The sequence below is a fragment of the Vanessa tameamea genome, chromosome 10, assembly GCF_037043105.1.
Source record: "Vanessa tameamea isolate UH-Manoa-2023 chromosome 10, ilVanTame1 primary haplotype, whole genome shotgun sequence".
NCBI classification, from domain to species: domain Eukaryota; kingdom Metazoa; phylum Arthropoda; class Insecta; order Lepidoptera; family Nymphalidae; genus Vanessa; species Vanessa tameamea.
In genome coordinates, this window is record NC_087318.1 from 8699971 (window position 1) to 8719259 (window position 19289).

The 19289-nt window shown below is 32.9% G+C and overlaps 3 protein-coding genes across 5 annotated transcripts; 1 reads left to right on the plus strand and 2 right to left on the minus strand.

Moving 5' to 3' along the window:
- Window positions 1–7: 7 nt before the first annotated feature.
- LOC113392545 (zinc finger protein ZFP2-like) lies at window positions 8–6106 on the minus strand. Its single transcript, XM_026629038.2, has 13 exons — window positions 5517–6106; window positions 4924–5084; window positions 4694–4845; window positions 4358–4421; window positions 4237–4262; window positions 4084–4157; window positions 3581–3767; window positions 2871–3039; window positions 1619–1783; window positions 1368–1498; window positions 1054–1174; window positions 787–914; window positions 8–666 (listed from the first exon to the last, which is right to left on the minus strand). Exons 1-13 carry the CDS (start codon window positions 5784–5786, stop codon window positions 65–67), a joined length of 2250 nt encoding a protein of 749 aa, XP_026484823.2. The 5' UTR covers window positions 5787–6106; the 3' UTR covers window positions 8–64.
- A 3399-nt stretch (window positions 6107–9505) lies between these two features.
- LOC113404109 (mitochondrial basic amino acids transporter-like) lies at window positions 9506–11316 on the plus strand. Its single transcript, XM_026644884.2, has 3 exons — window positions 9506–9693; window positions 9954–10033; window positions 10200–11316. The coding sequence occupies exons 2-3, from the start codon at window positions 10000–10002 to the stop codon at window positions 11048–11050; spliced, it is 885 nt and encodes a 294-aa protein (XP_026500669.1). The 5' UTR covers window positions 9506–9693; window positions 9954–9999; the 3' UTR covers window positions 11051–11316.
- Window positions 11317–11849: 533 nt separating this feature from the next.
- LOC113399120 (kelch-like protein 10) lies at window positions 11850–19000 on the minus strand. Of its 3 annotated transcripts, XM_064215977.1 has the most exons (13): window positions 18672–19000; window positions 18192–18355; window positions 17685–17936; window positions 17193–17457; window positions 16962–17126; window positions 16405–16491; window positions 15226–15372; window positions 14809–15007; window positions 14292–14437; window positions 13876–14093; window positions 13277–13457; window positions 12313–12461; window positions 11850–12169 (listed from the first exon to the last, which is right to left on the minus strand). In XM_064215977.1, exons 1-12 carry the CDS (start codon window positions 18693–18695, stop codon window positions 12333–12335), a joined length of 1977 nt encoding a protein of 658 aa, XP_064072047.1. In that variant the 5' UTR covers window positions 18696–19000; the 3' UTR covers window positions 11850–12169; window positions 12313–12332. The 3 variants fall into 3 exon arrangements, with proteins under 3 accessions (XP_064072047.1, XP_064072046.1, XP_064072048.1); XM_064215976.1 differs by having other exon boundaries at window positions 11850–12461; XM_064215978.1 differs by having other exon boundaries at window positions 11850–12461; window positions 14815–15007; window positions 18672–18997.
- Between the last annotated feature and the right edge of the window lie 289 nt (window positions 19001–19289).

Here is a 19289-nt window from a genome sequence, read left to right on the forward strand (position 1 = left end):
AAATAAATTTGATAAATAATATTTATTGAAGTAATTAATTGTTATAATTTTATAGATAAATTGTTTAATTGAAGTTAGTAGTCATTTTACTAGTAATCTTTTGGATAGTAATATGTCGGCCAGATGTATGTATTTGCACTAAACTTTGGTCTAACTGGTATAATTTCACTGCACTTCCTTCCAACACTGAGGCGGACTCGGATATATTCACCTCACCTTCATCCACAGTCACTAAACTACCATTATGTGTATTTCGATTATTTTCATACTTAATATTATTTGTATTTAGACATATTTCCCCCTCTTCGTAATTTATATCATTATGTCCAACATTGACCACTACGAGTTCTGCCTTCACATTACTGTCATCCTCCAATACAAGCTCTCCAGATACTTCCAAAGGAACTTCTTCTGTAACCAAAGTGACTTCTTTATTCTCGTATTCAGTATCAACATTCGATTCTGGAGTATCTTTTATAGCTATTTCATTAGTGGCACTCTCTGCATAAATTAAATTATTATCCATCACGAAAGGTAATTGTTGAACAATTACAATCTTTTTCTCTTTTATTTTTTTCTCTTTATCGTGGCTTCTTAGATGTTTCGCCAGATAACTTTTCTTTTTAAATTTTTCATTACAAATGGCACACTCATAGGGTTTTTCACCTGCAAAATGTATTTAATAATATTTTAATGTTGAATAAATTGAAATATGCTTTTCTATACAGAAATATTTATTGAATAATAAAGGAGCAATTTGCATTTTAAATCAGCATAAAAAGGTACCCGTATGTATGAGATAGTGGTCACGTAGTCGTGCCGCATTGATGAACTTCTTGGGACAAACACAGCAGGCGAAAGGCCGTTCGCCGGTGTGCTGGCGCATGTGTGTGCGAATGTCTGTCCTAGCAAATCTAAAATAAACGAGGAATTAGTATTAAGTAGTATTATTTAATTTTTTTATGTATAATTCTGTTAAATTCAAAAATATGTGAATTATTTACGCTGTAATATTGAATGGTCTAATTGAATAAATATATTTATTTCTGTTACCTTTTACCACAGATATGACAACTGTAGGGTTTCTCCCCGGTGTGCGTGCGACGGTGACACGTTAGTGAGGAGCCAGAAGTAAACTTCCGCCCACAAACGTCACACGTGTATGGTCTTTCACCTATAAAAAACATGCTTCTTTAATTTTATGTACTTTTTTTAATTTATTAACAAACACAGTTCAGAGAATTATTATAGGTATTGTACATTGATAAAAAATACAAAAAGTATGACCTGTTTTGAATGAAATGTTTTACAATTAGTATACATATAACATCTGATAAAATGTATTTTGCACGTATAAAATAATATACCCGTATGAGTACGCATGTGTAGCTTAAGGTTAGAGCTCTGTATGAACGTCTTGCCGCATATCGAGCAGATGTAAGGCTTCTCGCCCGTATGGGTGCGGTGGTGCGTATTGCGAGTCGATTCGTGACGAAATCTGAAAAAGTTTAAATTTCGTCTTTAATTATTCAAAATATGCATAATATGTCGATTTTATATTCGCTTTAAAAATACTCGAAAACGAATATTCTTCATTATAAAGAGGACACGGCCTCACCGTTTATCGCAGTAGTCGCACGCGAACCGCTTGAGGTCGGAGTGCACGAGACGGTGCGAGGCCAACAGGCGGCGCGACGGGAAGGTCTTCCCGCACTCGCACGCGCACGGCCGCACGCCCGTGTGGCGCGCCGAGTGCGCCGCCAGCTGGCTGCTGTCGCAGAACCTGCGCGAGCGCCGGCGTCACGAACTTGTCGCACTTCTTTGACCTGGCGGACCATTACCCGCCGTCGTCTATGACGACAACCTTGGGAAGGCTTTTGTTGGTGGGTCGGTTTACCTCCACCATACGAGTTGTTGAGACGCTTACAACCACGATGGTTTGACGATTGCAATTAACGAAATTTCGTTAGACGGCCTTAGGTCACCTGGGGTAGCTCTTCAACTCTACCACAAGGTATGGCATTATATTGAATTTTTCATAATAGGGTACTTTCGGTAGTAAAAATAAATTATGAAATTTGATAATCATTAAAAAAAAGGGTAGAAATATACTTAAATATTTTGACTTTGAGTTATAAAAGCGCATTATTATTTTATTATATTAAAATTAAAGGTGTAATTTATAGTCTGTATATCATGTGACCTAAAACACGAGCTGAAACGAGTTGAGCAAAAACTGTCATTTCAATATCACCTGGCTCTTTGATAAACAACTTTTCTGGAGTTTTAATGCTAGTATTTGTACATCACACACCAACGATAGCGATTGTAATTCATTATTTTCCCAAAAAACACTAAATATTCATGGCTGTGAACGTTGAATGAGGGCCAATCGAGTACATACCCGACTGTTGTTTTTATCAATATGACGTCACCAAAATGACTGACAGCGTTTTTGCGGGAATAAAAAAGGTTTAAAATTTAATTTAATTTTTTGGCAAGAATACGTGTTTATTTTGCCGAAATATATTTTTTTGTGACTTTTAGTAGGATAATCAAAATTTTGAATTCAATTCAATTCTTAGTTTAATGGCTTTTAGTTGTGCCACAGGGCACAGATTATTTCGCCAATGTCACGTAGGAAACATTTTGAAGTACTTTTTGAAACAGTAGAATACCCTATTGACAATCTTGACAGCGTACTATAATGCCATAGATTCTTCCAAACAAAATCATCTAAATAAATAATATCTTATGATTGAATCCAACTTAAAATATTTAAGCAGATCACACAATATAAACAGGTCTAAAGCGATCGAATAGATTTATTCAATAATGTCATTACACCTACCAAATAAAATTGAATGTACCTTTTATCGCATATATCGCATCGATACCTCTTCTCGACCTTCTCCCCGGTGTGCACGCGCGAGTGTCTGCGCAGGGCGCACAGCTCCGAGAACGTTTTGTCACACGCCTCGCACGCGTGGCGCTTCGTCTCCATGTGACGCCGGATGTGACGTCTGAATCTGTTGCGTTCTGAAACAATTATTGACAATATATTACAATAATTATAATGATCTATTGACCGATAACGAACGCGGTAGTCACGATCATAACATAAACATAATAATAACAGAGAGCCGAGATGGCCCAGTGGTTAGAACGCGTGCATCTTAACCGATGATTTCGGGTTCAAACCCAGGCAGGCACCACTGAATTTTCATGTGCTTAATTTGTGTTTATAATTCATCTCGTGCTCGGCGGTGAAGGAAAACATCGTGAGGAAACCTGCATGTGTCTAATTTCAACGAAATTCTGCCACATGTGTATTCCACCAACCCGCATTGGAGCAGCGTGGTGGAATATGCTCCATACCTTCTCCTCAACGGGAGAGGAGGCCTTAGCCCAGCAGTGGGAAATTTACAGGCTGATTATATGGGCAAAGACAAGTACACCCTCTATTCCTTCATTCTTAAAAACTTCCAGACTCTTAGCAGGTCAATTTGGAATCATTATTAGAAACAGGAATTAAACTTTCAAACTATTATTATTGAATTTATTTTAAAAGAAATCATACCTGTAAAGTCTTTGAAACATTTATTGCATGTCCAGTGGGTACCCTTGACGTGCAGTGCCGAATGTATGTGCAGATCTTCTTGAGAATTAAAGGAATCTTTGCACTGTCCACAACCAAATGGCGGGAATGTTTTACCACTATGACATGTCTGGACGTGTATTCTCAGTGTTTTAGATTTTAGGAAATTCTAAAAAAAGACAATAAAAAAATTCGAATATTTAACTTGTAAGGCATATTTTTCTTAGTGCATACTTACAAAACGATTATTTTAGATAGATAAACTAAACTTTTATTTATATATCTATACTAATATAATATAAATGCGAAAGTAACACTGTCTGTCAGTCTGTTGCTTTCTGCTGAACCACTGAACCTAAACGCGGGTGACAACCAGTATTAAATATTGTAGACTATACAGCATTATCTAACAAGAATTACAAAGGAAAAAAAGAAACCGAACGAATAGTCTTCAAAGAAATTATACAATTATAAATAAAACTTACCTTAAAACAATTGTTGCAATTAAATCTTTTCTTCTTTGCTTTAAAACTTTTTTGATTATATTTTTTTTCTTTATCTGAAATTTACATAATTTATTATTCTATTATTATGAAGTTAACTAAAAAATTTTCATACAAATGACTAAAACGCCATACCTGTTAATTCAAGTGTCTCTTCACTTCTGAAATAGAAATGTTTTAGTAATAATTTGATATAAACAAATATAAAAATAATAGAGAAATAACTGTTTGGTCATTCTTAATTTAATTTCAGTACCTTTTATCCTCTTCATTTTTAACATCATTGTCATAAAAAATGTCATCCTCTAAATATTCAATTTCTGTAAAAATATTAAAATAGAATTTTAAACTTTATCTATTTAACAGCAAGTATTAATTAACATGATTTTTAAAATAAGGAAAAAACAAAAAAATTCTTAACCTACTTTTTAAGGTCTGTGTTAATAAAAAGTTATAAATTCAAAATATTCAACATATAAATAATACTTAAGACATACTTCTACTAAAGTAATAAATGGCACCGATATATTTCTTAAAATTTAATACCAATCACATAATAATATAATCATATATATTTCTTAGAATATAATACCGTCATGATCTTCATTAATTTCTGTTTTAAGATCTTGCTCTTCTTTTAATGTTTCATCTTTTAGAGTATTAATTTCATTCTGTTGCATTTGATTTAATCTTACAACGTCATCAAACATTGTTTGTGTTATCTGATCCACTTTATCTAAATCGCTACAAATGCAAATGATGAATATATTTGTTTGTTTGAAGTTTATTATGATAAGGATTTAGAAATACCCTTAAGCTTACCTAGTATTGTAGCCAATAAGGTTACTATTACATTTGTCCTTTAATAAGGACCTCAAAATGTTGTTTGTCTTGTTACATTTGAGCTTAAATTTATAGCAATGTAAGATATCCCTTTGACATGGAACACATATTTGTAACGGAAGGCTTTCATGGGAAGAAACCTGTAATAACGTATTATGACATTATTTCTCACAATCTTATCCTTGAAATTGTTAATATTTAATTCAAAAAGATATCTATTTTTTATCTATAAGGATGATGATTTCTAAGAAATCTCTTATTCTTATTATTCACTAATTATTATAAAGTTTGTTTAAGGATCAATCAGGAGCAATATGAGAGGTGGGTCAACGTGGTCATGGTCAATCCCTCGAAATTGTGTTCATTTTACGAAAATGTTATATATTAATAAGGAATTCATTCAAAATTTAAATCATATTCCATCTATTTGTTAAGTCACAAAAAAAACTTCTTTGAGGTACTGTTTTACAGAGATAACCACAGATATCTTGAATATAATCTTTAAAGAATGAAGCTGCAATCGCTCCTGGGGTAAATTAAAAAAAAACTATTAAAAGTAAATAAAAACATACTTTAATGGAAGAAATAGATGTGAACATATCAGCCAAGACATCACATCCAACTGTAGACATCAGTGAAATCATATTATTTTCAGCCGTTAGGCATATTCGACAAACATATTTAATATCTATAGATATCCCTGGATTTGATGTAGATTCATTTTGAAACATATTTTTTGGCATGACTGTTTTACTTTGTTCTATGTGTTTGTTATATACTATAGCAGTTAGTGGTATTTCATTTTCTAAATCATTAGAATTTTCGTTGTTTTGGTTCGACATAATTTTCTATTCAAAAATCAATTCTATTTAAAATAAAAAAACTTAAACTTAGGGCATATGCCAATACGTATGTATTAAGATATAAATATTGCGATTGATGAAAGCATTTCGAAAAACTGTATTTATTGCACCAGTACAAACGATTTATGTTTTCGATTGTTTTGTACAACACCTAAAAGTTTCTAATTAATGTTTCACGGAAAAGAGTCAACACAATCTTATGAATCTAAAATTTAACGGATTCTCACAATTGTAAATTAATCTCTAACAAAACTTTAATTTTCTAAAATCTAGACAGGTAACGAAATGCGATTTTTTTGTCAATTTTCTTACTGACTACTATATAAATAGTAAATTATCAATTTGTCAATTTGAATTTTGAAGTTGGCAGTTTACTTGACACATTTTTTTTTTAAATTTATGAATTTTTAAAAAAGCAAAGATTTGACATCATGCAGTCTTTAATATAATTATAAGTACATTTGTAATCTCGCGTATTGTCGGATAGTAGGAGTAGGTAATGATATAAATTTATATGAGAAGTTTAAATATTGACAACAAACCAGTAGTAAACAGAACATAATTAAACAAAAACTACTTGGTAATAATCTTCTTTAAATTAAATATGTACATGCCGTGTTTAGCTGTTATTGACGCTTATTATTAAATTAATTTACTATTTATTAAAAAATATATTATAAGTTTGAATTATCAATACGCTAATGAACGACTTACTTCCTTTCACGATTTAAAAAAATACTTGAAAGCCTCAATCTTTTTTACCTATTCTGCAGTTCGAACCTGGCAAACCTCTTCATTTATATTTTACGATATGTGGAGTCACAAAAAATTTTTTAATTATATTTTGATATATTTCTTGTTACGAACATAACCTGTATAAACAAGAATTCTATTTTTTTTACTTTAATTTCATTGACTTCGAAAAGAAAGTTTCTCCAAGTTAGTTGCGAAGTCGAGGCTTTAGCACTAGGCTAGCATACCGTCTGAGTAGCTAAAAACTATTTCCATTTTTAGAAGCCAAAATATAAGTCTCTTATCCTCTGCCGTTTTTTTTTCTGAAATTTATGATCCGGGTATAAGCAAAAAATAAATAGGCATCACTTAAGCGAGCGTGGTGAATATTAATCTACATCAACAAACAAAAAACAGGGCTTCTTACTCAGAACCGTATTTTATTTATTCCATTGACTGTTACCCAAAATATGTGTCTGTAAGTAGATAGAACAATCATATAATTACAATTTTGGCCACACTCTTCGCCGACTATATAATATGCAGGAGGCTGTAGTTGCAGTTGACTATGAAATCTTAAACCTCTGTCGAATCCACAAAAATAAGAACCACTGAAATTTCAAGAGGTTAATTTGTGTTTAAAATTAACCTTGAGTTAAGCTGCAGCAAAGAAAAAAACCGCAAGGGAATCTGCATGTCTTAAATCTTAGGTGAAAATTATCCACATCAACACACATTGGAGCTGCGCGGTGGTAGGTAAACTTCTCCTCAAAATTAGTGGAGGCCTTATCCTGAAAGAAAGACATTTGCAGGTTGTTTCAAGGAATATTTTAACGAATCTAATCAATAAAAAATAACGCGTAATAAGTAATATTAAATAAAGTATGAAATGGTCAGGCGTCGCAATATCTATACTTTTCGTAAGCACTACGCGTCGATGATCCCCGTGACCTGAGTTCCCACAAGAAACAGCTGATAGTTGATAGTGATTACTAGTTTTGTCATTCTAATATTTCATGTTCCCTGAAATATATCTGCAGAAAAACTTATATTAATAAAATATAACGAAACATTAAGTAAGTAAAAAAAATCACACTAGCGACCCGATACGGCTTAGCTTGAAAATGATATGATATTAAATATAACTTACACTGTTATTTTTATTTCATTCATAATATAGCTTTCAATGAAAAAATGTTGGAATTGGATGATTAGTTCATTTTAGCTTTACTTTTTACATTTATATTGTGTATTATTATTTGGTTTTATTACTGTTTATCGTAACCAATCTTTTTTTATTACTTTTTCTTTGATGCCTATTCATACTTTCAACATGAATAGCATAATGAGGTTATCTGAGATGGCCCAGTGGGTAGAACGCGTGCATCTTAACCGATGATTTCGGGTTCAAACCCAGGCAGGCACCACTGAATTTTCATGTGCTTAATTTGTGTTTATAATTCATCTCGTGCTCGGCGATGACGGAAAACATCGTGAGGAAACCTGCGTGTGTCTAATTTCAACGAAATTCTGCCACATGTGTGTGTGCGCCAACCAGCATTGGAGCAGCGTGATGGAATGTGCTCCAAACCTTCTCCTCAAAGGGAGAGGAGGCCTTTAGCCCAGCAGTGGGAAATTTACAGGCTGCTAATGGGAAAAAATGTTAATAAATCTCGTATATATAATAATAAAATTGTAGAAGCCAGGAAGTTTACAAAACTTTTGAATGTTATATCTGTGTTGTCAACACGCGTTTGTCAAAATTTTGGTAATTACCTAAATTTTAGCAAAAAGTACTAAGTATATAAACTAACAATTGGGTAGTAATTTTTTGAAGAATTGCATAAGTTGTGATTGAGTTTGCACTTTAGAAACACACCACACAGTAAAGTTTATGATTCCCTCATACAGTTATGCTAGCTAGCTAGCTACTTACTTAACGTACTTAACTTAACTAGCTAGTTAAGTTAGCTTTAGTCAGTCAAGCGTTTAAAATTTTCAAACCTAAAATAATTTTTGCCAAGGTGGTTATTATCGACAATTACTAACTCCGTTACTATCATAGTGCACGAATATGTGGGCAAGTACAGCACCACTACCACTACCTACTATTCTACAAAAATCTGACACGATGGGAGGTAGTTCAGGCGCAGGACTAACGGACATCAATATCAACTTCCAAACTCCAGACTGATACTGGGAATTTGTTGAGAGAGATACCTACTTAAATATTATATAATCATTAGTATACGTATATGTACATCTAAACCCATAATTGCCTTCGTTAGTTCGATAAGATATTAATTAAAAAAAACAAATAATCACAAAAAAAAATCGGTAGCAATATTAACCGATAGGTTTACAATTTATGTGCTGTGATAAAAAAGTACAAATAATAAAACGAATAGTAAATATGTTCAATCTGTTTTATTCCAACTTAATAACATACATCTTCACAGATTGAACACATTACGACCATATTTAGATATGGTTCCAATTTATATTAATATTTAAATTGTTTCAATTGTCAGCATATAATGTTGTTAATTGTTATTATTATGTTACATAATTTTCAATTTTACAAGCCGCGATTTGATTTTGTGACTCGTGTTCGTTCAATTTCTTACTGTCATTATAATGTACTTATTACATGAGAATACCTAAACTTTTGGGTTTGGGTTGGGTTGGGTTAAATCTATAAATTAGACCAAAACTGGGGATGAAAATAAAATGTGTTATGTACCTCTACAAGCATAGGCGTTATTCAGTATTTATTTAGACACATTTAGGTATAAAGATAGCCGGGATGAAATGATAGAAAAATTAGTTACGAAAAAGAAAATTTAAATTAAAGTGATACCATTAAATTTGTGTATTTATCAAATATAGTAGGTATTAAAAGTAGTATGGCGCCCCTAGAGATAAACATGACCTGCAGAGATAATATGGAAGGGTCTCGAGCGGGCGGGCGCAGGCGATTGCGAGACGGACGGTGACCGGCCGGTGGACTGCTCTGGATAATCACGCTTCACATCCAAGAGGCTGTATCTTAGTGTTTAACCCATACTTCCAACAATATGTTTATTGGTATAACATCTAGTGGAGACAACGTCAATTCACACTACGATTATTTGATTTGAACAACAAATACAAGGTAAGCATTCATACTTTATTCTTATCAGGGGTCGTTTTTGCCATCTTCTCAACAATAGTTTATAAATAATTATACGGCTATTGATAGCGAATGATACTGTAAGTTTGCTATACGCCAAGCTTTTGTTTCGACAGCGGCACGGCGATATGATACCAGTACGAATATTATTATGATTACCTATTGAAATGAATAAATTCTTATATATTTTTAGGTATATAACAAACGGATATGTTTTAGTAAAATCAATTATTTCGTTGCAGATATCATTCGTTTAGAATAATTTCTTTTTACTTTTAACTACTTGAAATGGCCCTGGACTTCATAGCTGGATGCATTGGAGGTAATTATCTATTTTGTACCCATTTGTCTTTACTTTTTAATTCAGATCCTGCACCCATAAAATAATGTAACGATACAATTATTTTTATAGGCTTCAATCAAAATATTACATAAACAATTAAATATAATTATATAATGAACATAATGTTTTACTGATATTATTTCAGGTTGTGCTGGCATTATCGCTGGTCATCCGTTAGACACATTAAAGGTCCACGTTCAATCGGGTAGAGGTAGCGCATTGGAATGTGCTAAAGTTCTATTTAAAGGAGGAACACTTTCCAGTGCTTACCGTGGAGTGGGTGCACCTCTAGGAGGTGTAGCAGGAATAAACGCTATAGTTTTTGGGACATATGGCAATACCAAACGAATGTTACCGAATCCAGACTCTCTGGTGTCATACGCAATAGCTGGTGGAACAGCAGGAACGTTACAAAGTTTCGCATGCGCCCCAGTTGAACTTGTCAAAACGCGACAACAGCTTGCTACCCCAGGTCAAGGAATGCCAACAGGAGCATGGGCCGGAGCGCGCCATATATTACGAACAGGAGGATACAGAGCACTTTTCCGAGGCTTGACAATAACAATAAGTCGTGATAGCCTATCATTTGCGATTTACTTCACATCATACGAAGCTATGACTCGTGGACACCAATCCGCAATGAAAGTTTTCACAGCTGGTGGAATGGCTGGAGTATTATCATGGGTAATTTTATACCCTGTAGACGTTGTCAAATCTAGAATTCAAGGTGATGTAGTAGGACGATATACAGGAGCATGGGATTGTTTTGTAAAGTCGGTGCGAGCAGATGGTTGGCGTTGCATGGGACGTGGTCTTGGCGCTGTAACAATACGTGCATTTATCAGCAACGGAGCTTGTTTCACAGCTGTTGCGTGGACGGAACGCGCATGGCAAAGAATTTTATCTGGTGACTCTTCGACAAAATCCATAGTTCAGGCAGCTACGCGAAATGAAGCTGTAAGGTGTGACAGCACAGAGTATCAATACGATATATAAACCATTTATACAACTAATTTTTAAAATGTGATTGTTTTAAAAAAAAATAATGAAAAGTATATGATACCACTATTTTGATTCCGTTTCTAAAAGTCAGTGTATATATTACAGTGAGTGAACATTGGAGTAAAAGTAAGTCGATTACTTGCGTTATCTTTTTAAATGGTACAGAGATATTATTTTCCAGTGATTATAGAATAATATATTTAATAATTAATCTATGTTGAAAAAAATATTAATATCTAAATTAAATTAATGTTATAACACGGTGTGTCCTAATTGTGTAGGCTCATCTTTTGTTACTAATATTTTATATTTTTGAATAGGTATGTTTTGGACAATATATATAATGTTAAAAATTCCTATTGAAAATAAACTATTGATTTGCCAATAACTTAAGTACTTAATCATTGATATCTTCGACTACATAAAAAATAGGTATTTCATAAATTTACGGTTTCATTATTATTATAAATATTAAACAATTGTCTAAAAACTTAATAGTAACATATTGCATGCAGTAGCGTTGGTTAGTCGAATCTATCGCCGTAAGAAATGGATATTTTTTTTACCTAATACCTACCATACCTTTATATATAAATACGAAAGTAACTGTCTATCTGTCTGTTTCTCTGTCTGTCTGTCCATCCGTTTGTCTGTCTATCTGTCTTTTGCTCTTACACGACCAAATTACTGAATCGTATTTGATATATTTTTTTTAAATATTTGACGACCAAACACAACAATTTAATTTTGATAAAAATAGTCAGAGATTACGAAATAAAAGATAGATATATATATATGTTGGTGTATTCTTAAACATGTTATTAGACAACATTAAATAAAACACAAAATTATCAACTTAAAATCGTATACTTGTCCGAAAAATTTAAAACATTTAAAAAAAACTACTCCAAAATACAGAAATGATTCACATTATGAAAAGTCATCATATTAAAATATGCCAAAAGCGCTAAATATGTGTAAATATTATATAAATAATGATCTTTAACATCGTATTAATTCCACAAGAATTTTACTTATTGATTTCTAAATAGCTTCATTCCAACGTCGAACTATTTAGGTAAGATATTTGTATATCGATATGCTAGGTGTGATCTGTTGAAAAATATAATATTTAGCATTAAATTAACAAAAATACATACAATATAAACTCATTTCTAATGATAACCACAGACGTTTGAAATAGTAGAAACTGATTTGAAATAGTAATTATATCATTATTCAAAATTAAAATTTACGGTTAATATTTAATGGCGTATTAATGCCTATCCTGCTCCATTGGCTGAGGTGGTGGCGGCGGAGGCGGGACAGGGACGTCGTTGTTAGCTTGATTTTCTATCAGTCCAAGTTGCTCCAGCATATCATCATTGTCTTCGATCAAATGTACCTGTCGAATAAATCTTACGTGATCTTTATCTATCTAATAAAAAAATGTTAAATTACTGAATTAAAATATCAATGAATAACAGTAACATTATAATTTTTATTTTAAATTATTTTATTACTATCTATTATTCTTTTAGGAAATTCCACGAGCAGAAAGTAGAAGCAAGATAAAAGATCACGATGAACATTACGTTATGTTTTGTTCGACCTTTGGAGCAAATTTATCGCTACGCCTTTGTTTAATATTTATAATAACAAACATGATGAAGACAAATCTTAAATCTTACATAAATATCATATTTTTGTATCCGAATGAGCAATAACAAATAGAAGTTACAACGTTGGATAATGCCTATTTTATGACTAAAAAAAAAGTAGAGTTAAGAGTACGTTTTCTATATGCGCACTTAGTACAATAAACATGACTCAGATTTTTTTAAAAGACATAATAAAACTAAGACACTTATTTTAAATGAGGATCTTCCGCTTAATAATGTAAACCTAAGCAAAATCAAGTAAAGTAGTCGAGTTTTTTAAAAATATCAAGCAATTTATTCTTTGAGTAATGATGATCTTAAATAATTTGTTATGCAATCCTTGAAGCAGGTGATATGCAACCACGGCTATAGGTATAGTATAGAGTAGGTCTCTAAGCATCAGAACTTCGGATAACAAAAGTTTTGATATTGCGAACAACGCACGTGATTCCTGTAGTCAGGATTTAGGCGTTAATGTATATATTTTTTACTTTAGTATGCATACATATTTTTACTACCAATATGTTGTTATTCAATAAAAATAACAAAATATTCTAACATCAGGTAATGCGGTGCGATGCTGGCCGTGGCGAGCGGTCTCTGACAGTAAGATCTTCTGGCGTTTCTCCTCCATGAGACGCTCGCGATGTTTGTGGATGTAATCATAAACGTTTGGAAGTCCCATGATCACACATGCTGATAATGCGGAGCGGTAGATATTCATATCAGTGGCTTCATACCTAGAAATTTTTAATCATTCATCATCATTTAGTTTGTAATCAGGGTACCTAACACCGAAATGATAGCCTACAAATAAAGCCAAATTAATATCTTGTGTTTTTTGCGTTTTACTATTTCTATATAATGTAATATTCGTAATCGAAATTATCCGAAACAATCGGATAATCCGAAATAATTTCGTATCCGTCACCGTATCTCAAATCGATAAAATGTTATTTATGAATCCGTATCCATTACCAGATCCAAAATGAAATATCCATAGCATTCCTGTTTATGATAAAACTCATTAAATATGATTTTGAAAGGAATCTAGTTGAAAAGTGTAAAGAAGCCTACCGCATTATACTTCATTGTTTTTTTTTAAACCACAATTATGAAATGTATATTTTTGCGATTGAATCCCTAAAGAAAACTCACCATTCATTAGTTCTCTCATCGTAACACTCGACGTGGTAAATAGTAGTGACTCCATTGAATCCGCCAATAGCGAAAATCATATCGTCAATAACCTCGATGGCGAAGTTGCTCCGTGGATTGTACATGTCTGGAACCGGCGACCATGTGTTCGTGTTGGGCTCGTACACCTCACCGCTGCACATCCTCGAGATGCCATTGAAACCGCCTATCACGTATATCTGTTTAAGTTATATACCATTAAAAAATAATTTATATATTTACCAATAATTTTAGAAGACAAAAAGGTTTTGATTTATGGTATTCTATTGTCAGTCTTCTTTATTCATCAAGTAAGATATAAACATACTGTACCATATAAACAAACAAACCATATTAACAATGATTGAAAAAAGTAAGGTAATATTGTGCCAAAATACCTTATTGTGGTAAGCTATACAGGAGACGCCAGAACGGCGCGAGCGCATAGGTGCTAAGTTCGTCCATTGATTGGTTTCAGGATCATATACTTCCACGCTGTTCATGCATTCTTGGCCATTAAATCCCCCCGTTATATAAATTTTATCTGTAATATTTGTTGTGTTTATTGATATTGCAATGGATTCTTATATGGATTCTTATTAACCAATAAAATGGGTTTTATATTATTAGATCGTTTTTCTGAATACTATATCGGACTGTCTAGGAAGAACGTCCCCGTCCCTACCTATATAGTTCGAATCAAACCCAACGGCAGACCAACAAATCAGAAATATATATGGCAATCTACAAAAATAAGTATTTATATATAACTACGTCTGGTAAAGCTGGAGCTTCAATTAAAATGTATAAGTGATGATGATGTTCAACGCTTATTTGAATAATTACTAGACTTCTAAATAACATATGAACAAATTTAATATTGTCAAAACGAAATCCTTGACTTTGTTTGGTTACTCTCACTATCTAAAGCTGCTGCACTCGCATCTGATCTCTGAGCATTCATTGGCGCCACCAATGACCACTGATTGGTCCTGTGATTGAATCGTTCTGCAGTATTCTGACGATGATGACCATCATAACCACCCATTGCATATATAGTTTCACCCAGCACTGCCACAGACACGTAACAACGACGCGCATTCATGGGTGCTACCTAAAATAAATTAACTATAGATAACGATTATAAATGTGAAACCAAATTCAAATACAATATTGAAATATGACGTTTTAATTGAATTTGTAAATAATCAATCTTGTTCATGTATTTCTGATTAGCCTAAAAGTTGACTATTAGTGAACGCCATCGAACATTATATCTGCCTCAAATATTTATATTTTAAAAGTAATAAATAAATAAATCTTGTTATTAACCTCCCGCCAGTTTTTGGTAACAGCGTCAAAGCAACGACAAGAATTGAAATAGTCCATTCCGTCGAATCCGCCTATGACGTAGATACAGTAACCCAACACAGCAGTGCCGTGGTAAGCACGAGGACCAGCTGGGTCTACTTCTTCTACCTTAAAAATATACAAGTGACATGAGTTCCAACTTCCTAGTGGAATCACTTCATAAAAACAAAACTGTCCTCCTAACCTAATTGTAAAAGAATTAGAAAAGATAAATTAATAAAAAATTTCAATGATTTCCATTTTTAAATATTAATAATAGCGTAGAATGAATTACACATCATTCGTTGATTACAAAGCATGCAAAATGATAATGATATTAATTAAATCGAAACAACGTAATGACCTTAATAAAACAGTGATATGATTAAAAATTAGGTAATAAAAGCCCCCGCCCACAAAAGATATTATAAATTCCTCTTTGAAGTAACAGAAACTGATTTACTTGTTTGTCAATATAGAATAGCAAATTTATGGAGCGAAATTAATTATTTGGTTGTCGTTAAATGGTGCGTAAGGTTGTTACAACAAGAATAGATGATAATCGATCAATACCATTGATCGATGTCAATTCGCCAATCGCCAATTTTACTAACAAATTGTAATCGCAATCGCATCGAAACCTATCGTTGCCGTTCAACCGCTTTGTTATTCTACGAACACAACGAAGTCGTCGGTGGAAGTTAGACAGGAATATAATCGAAATAAATAAGTAGAATCGGCCTTCCGCTACGATTGAACTGAACTTTATTTTTTACAGTATTAAGGGCGGTCGGAATAGAATCGGGAACGTATAACCATGATATATTAGTAGAATTGGCGCTCTAGTCGATATAACAAAGGTCGATCAATAATCGATTGACCATTGTTTAACGTGGGTTCTCTATCAGGATTGTTTAATATGTATCGAGATTAATTAATATTACATCATCCTGACAAAATTTTCGCCCATACAGGTGCTCTCTTTATTCCATCTCTCATTCCAAATCCACGACATGAGTTAACCGCAGGACGCTTTACGTATTTTGTAAAGGACCTACAGTAGGAGTATTTTCTAAAATTGCCATGTGTTTTTGAACCCTGAATCAAGGACTGAAGCCTTAAGCTAGCCACTAGGATTAATATAATATTGTAAATCATCACCTTTATCCAACGGTCTGCTCGTGTGTCATACGTCTCAATAAAGGCCGTCGGTGACCCGCCACTCCATCCACCAATTGCAAACAATACCTAATCATTTTACAATTGTATTAAATTAATTTAACATTATGAATATTTTTACTATACAAAAGGTACAATTACATAAATATGGCACATTAACAACAAAACATTCGGTTTCGTATCAGTGGTTTAACGATGACCTTGAGTACCTGCTCCGATATGCAGTGCACTTCATGGCCACTTAAATGAATCTTTGAGACCAGAATAAAGTCTTTGTCTTATCTTATATAAATCTCTAGTAGGTGCTTGTCCAAATACGGTTTAGTACTGGGTGCTCTTATATGGAGATAAAGTTTTTATTGAAACCTAAAAGCCCGAATTTCCAATGACAGGAGAATTCAAATATGAAAATATTCTGCAATCTAATAATTAAGTAATCTATTCAAATATATTTCCATCGTATCAAGTTAGATGTAATAGGTAAAGGTAAACCTTTGTCTTTTTTTGAATAATGAATGTGTTTAAATAGTATTTTTAACCTCATGTGGAACACGTGGTCGTGCAATTTCTGGTGTAGCCACTTCACCGTCTCGCTGAGCAATCATTTCTAAGTCGTAAAGGAACTTAAGAGTTTCAATAATAATAGGGCGTGAGCTTTCGTTTCCTGTCACATATGGATGATCCTTAACGTTTTCTAAAAAGAACTGAAATAAATCGCTTTCATTAGTTATATAAAAAGGATCAGATTAATTTATTACATCATTTCTCACTTGTGTATCCAATAGGCCAAGTCTTATGCTGCCCATAAGTTTAACGGTATGATGCCAACGTATATCAGGGTCATAGTTGACCCAACGTAAAACAGCTTCCCATACGACCTCCTCGCTCTTAACATTCAATTCATCTTCTAGTATGATACTGTTTAGTTCATCAATTGGCAGATGAAGGAACTCATCGCTCTGGGTCGCTACAGTCACAAAGTAACGCAACAAATATCTACGAGAATCGGCCTCTAATTTATAGCAAAATACCCGTCTGAAACCAATAAATAATAAAATTATTGACACTACTCTATACATTTAATTTTAGCGATATTCTCGAATTAGAATAGGATAATTAATATCTTATACATCACGATAACTATTATAATGTAAATGAAGTTGAGCAAGGAACGCATATTTGGAACACATATCGCATATTAAAACACGCCATTAGGTATCTCATTTTACTATTAATAAATAAAATCTACAAAAATATCAAACCTGGCAAACATCATAATACCCAGGCAATTTTTAGGGTTAAGAGAGCCTCTGAGGTGATCGCAACAGAGCTGAAGTACTCCAAGGAAGGCGAGATAATCGGCTGTCATAAGGAGCTCGTATACGTTGATGTCAGTAACTTCAATACGTCGAAGGTAAGCGTATTCGATTAAAAGTAGAAGAATTTCTGAACCCACGCCCGATATTAGCACATCGCTTTGCTCGCGCGAGTGTAGTGTTGTTGTAAAAAGTGCCCTGTGAAAAGTGGTATAAAGATTATTTTAAAAAACTGACCATAAAACAGTTCAGTCATTTTTATTCAGATTTTATCTTTTTAAATTTATTGACTTATGAGAAGTAATGCCTTTAAAAGAATTTAAAATCACAAAGTACATTTAAAGCTTAAATCGATAAATAAATGAGCTCAAGTAATTACAGTTAGGGGACAGACATTAATAAGTAAATGGAATAAAGTATGGTAATTAAAAGGAAGAGAAGAAAAATCCTAACAAAAAGTATGGACTGCAGGCCGAGAGTATGGCGCGGTGGACTGGAAAAGCGGCGCCGTCATCCGCACGCACTATCGCGTCGCACAGCAGCCGACACTCGCGCAACCGGTGTAGCGCCTGCATCGCAGCCACCGACATACATCGCCCAGTCTCGCGACCCGCCGTCTTAACATTTACCAAATATGCCAAAAAATACAATGCAATGAAAAATATTACATTTTAAGCAGGGCTTTACTTATCTGGTTCAGCACAACGGCTCCTCCCAAATATATTTTTATCAAAACAGCTATACCCGATGAGAATGGTGAATAAATCATTTAGAAAACTACATTTATAATTAATATTAGGAACTTACATATATTAGGTCTTTGGTTAAGACACAAAATTGTGTTTTCACACCTAAGTTTCAAGTGATAATTATTAAGATATCTGGCAAATTATGGTTAAGTCGAATAATTACATTCCCCACTCTAGTACTTACTGTGTTATTCGGGTCGTTTTCCATTTTATTATGACTAACGTAAATTCATCATTAAAAAATTGTCGCCCGATAAAAAGTATAAATGTTAAGCGATAGGTGTCACGATACAAACGAGATTTAGCGTAACGAATTTGTAAAATTACCGTAAAAAATAACTAAAAAAAACAGCAAATTCAAGTCATTTGATAAAACATTTTAGGTTAGCAAAAAAATGATATATGAATGACAAGCATGTCACACCTTTTTCTTCCAGGTGACATTACTGGATAACAATATTTTCATATTAGCGGTTGTCTTGTGGATATCAAAAATATTGCTCATAATAATTGTTTATAAAGGCTTTACTATCCATAGCCAATAAGTTTTAATTTTATAGTGATATTAAAACTCCTTATTTTTTTAAATAAATTATATTTCTAGGCACTTACAAATAGTATATGTGTATACATTTATTTTGTGGAATAAAACAATTTACTAGACGATGTCTATTAAAATCAAAACAATTTTATTTTTATTATTTTTGTTGTTCGTATTAATAATAATAATATTATATTAAAATAAATAAACACAATTATTTTAAATCACACTTTATTATTTTGTATAACAAATACAATTTCA

Excerpts from the sequence above, each read along its gene's own strand:
- LOC113392545 (XM_026629038.2), bottom strand. The coding sequence starts at position 5,786 with ATGTCGAACCAAAACAACGAAAATTCTAATGATTTAGAAAATGAAATA. Across the intron at positions 4,158-4,236 it reads AGAGACACTTGAATTAACAG|ATAAAGAAAAAAAATATAAT; the intron begins GTATGGCGTTTT and ends TGTAAATTTCAG. Across the intron at positions 3,768-4,083 it reads ATTGCAACAATTGTTTTAAG|AATTTCCTAAAATCTAAAAC; the intron begins GTAAGTTTTATT and ends GTCTTTTTTTAG.
- LOC113404109 (XM_026644884.2), top strand. The coding sequence starts at position 10,000 with ATGGCCCTGGACTTCATAGCTGGATGCATTGGAG. Across the intron at positions 10,034-10,199 it reads CATAGCTGGATGCATTGGAG|GTTGTGCTGGCATTATCGCT; the intron begins GTAATTATCTAT and ends ATATTATTTCAG.
- LOC113399120 (XM_064215977.1), bottom strand. The coding sequence starts at position 18,695 with ATGGAAAACGACCCGAATAACACA. Across the intron at positions 17,937-18,191 it reads GCCTGCAGTCCATACTTTTT|GGCACTTTTTACAACAACAC; the intron begins GTTAGGATTTTT and ends CACTTTTCACAG. Across the intron at positions 15,373-16,404 it reads GAGCAGACCGTTGGATAAAG|GTAGAAGAAGTAGACCCAGC; the intron begins GTGATGATTTAC and ends TATATTTTTAAG.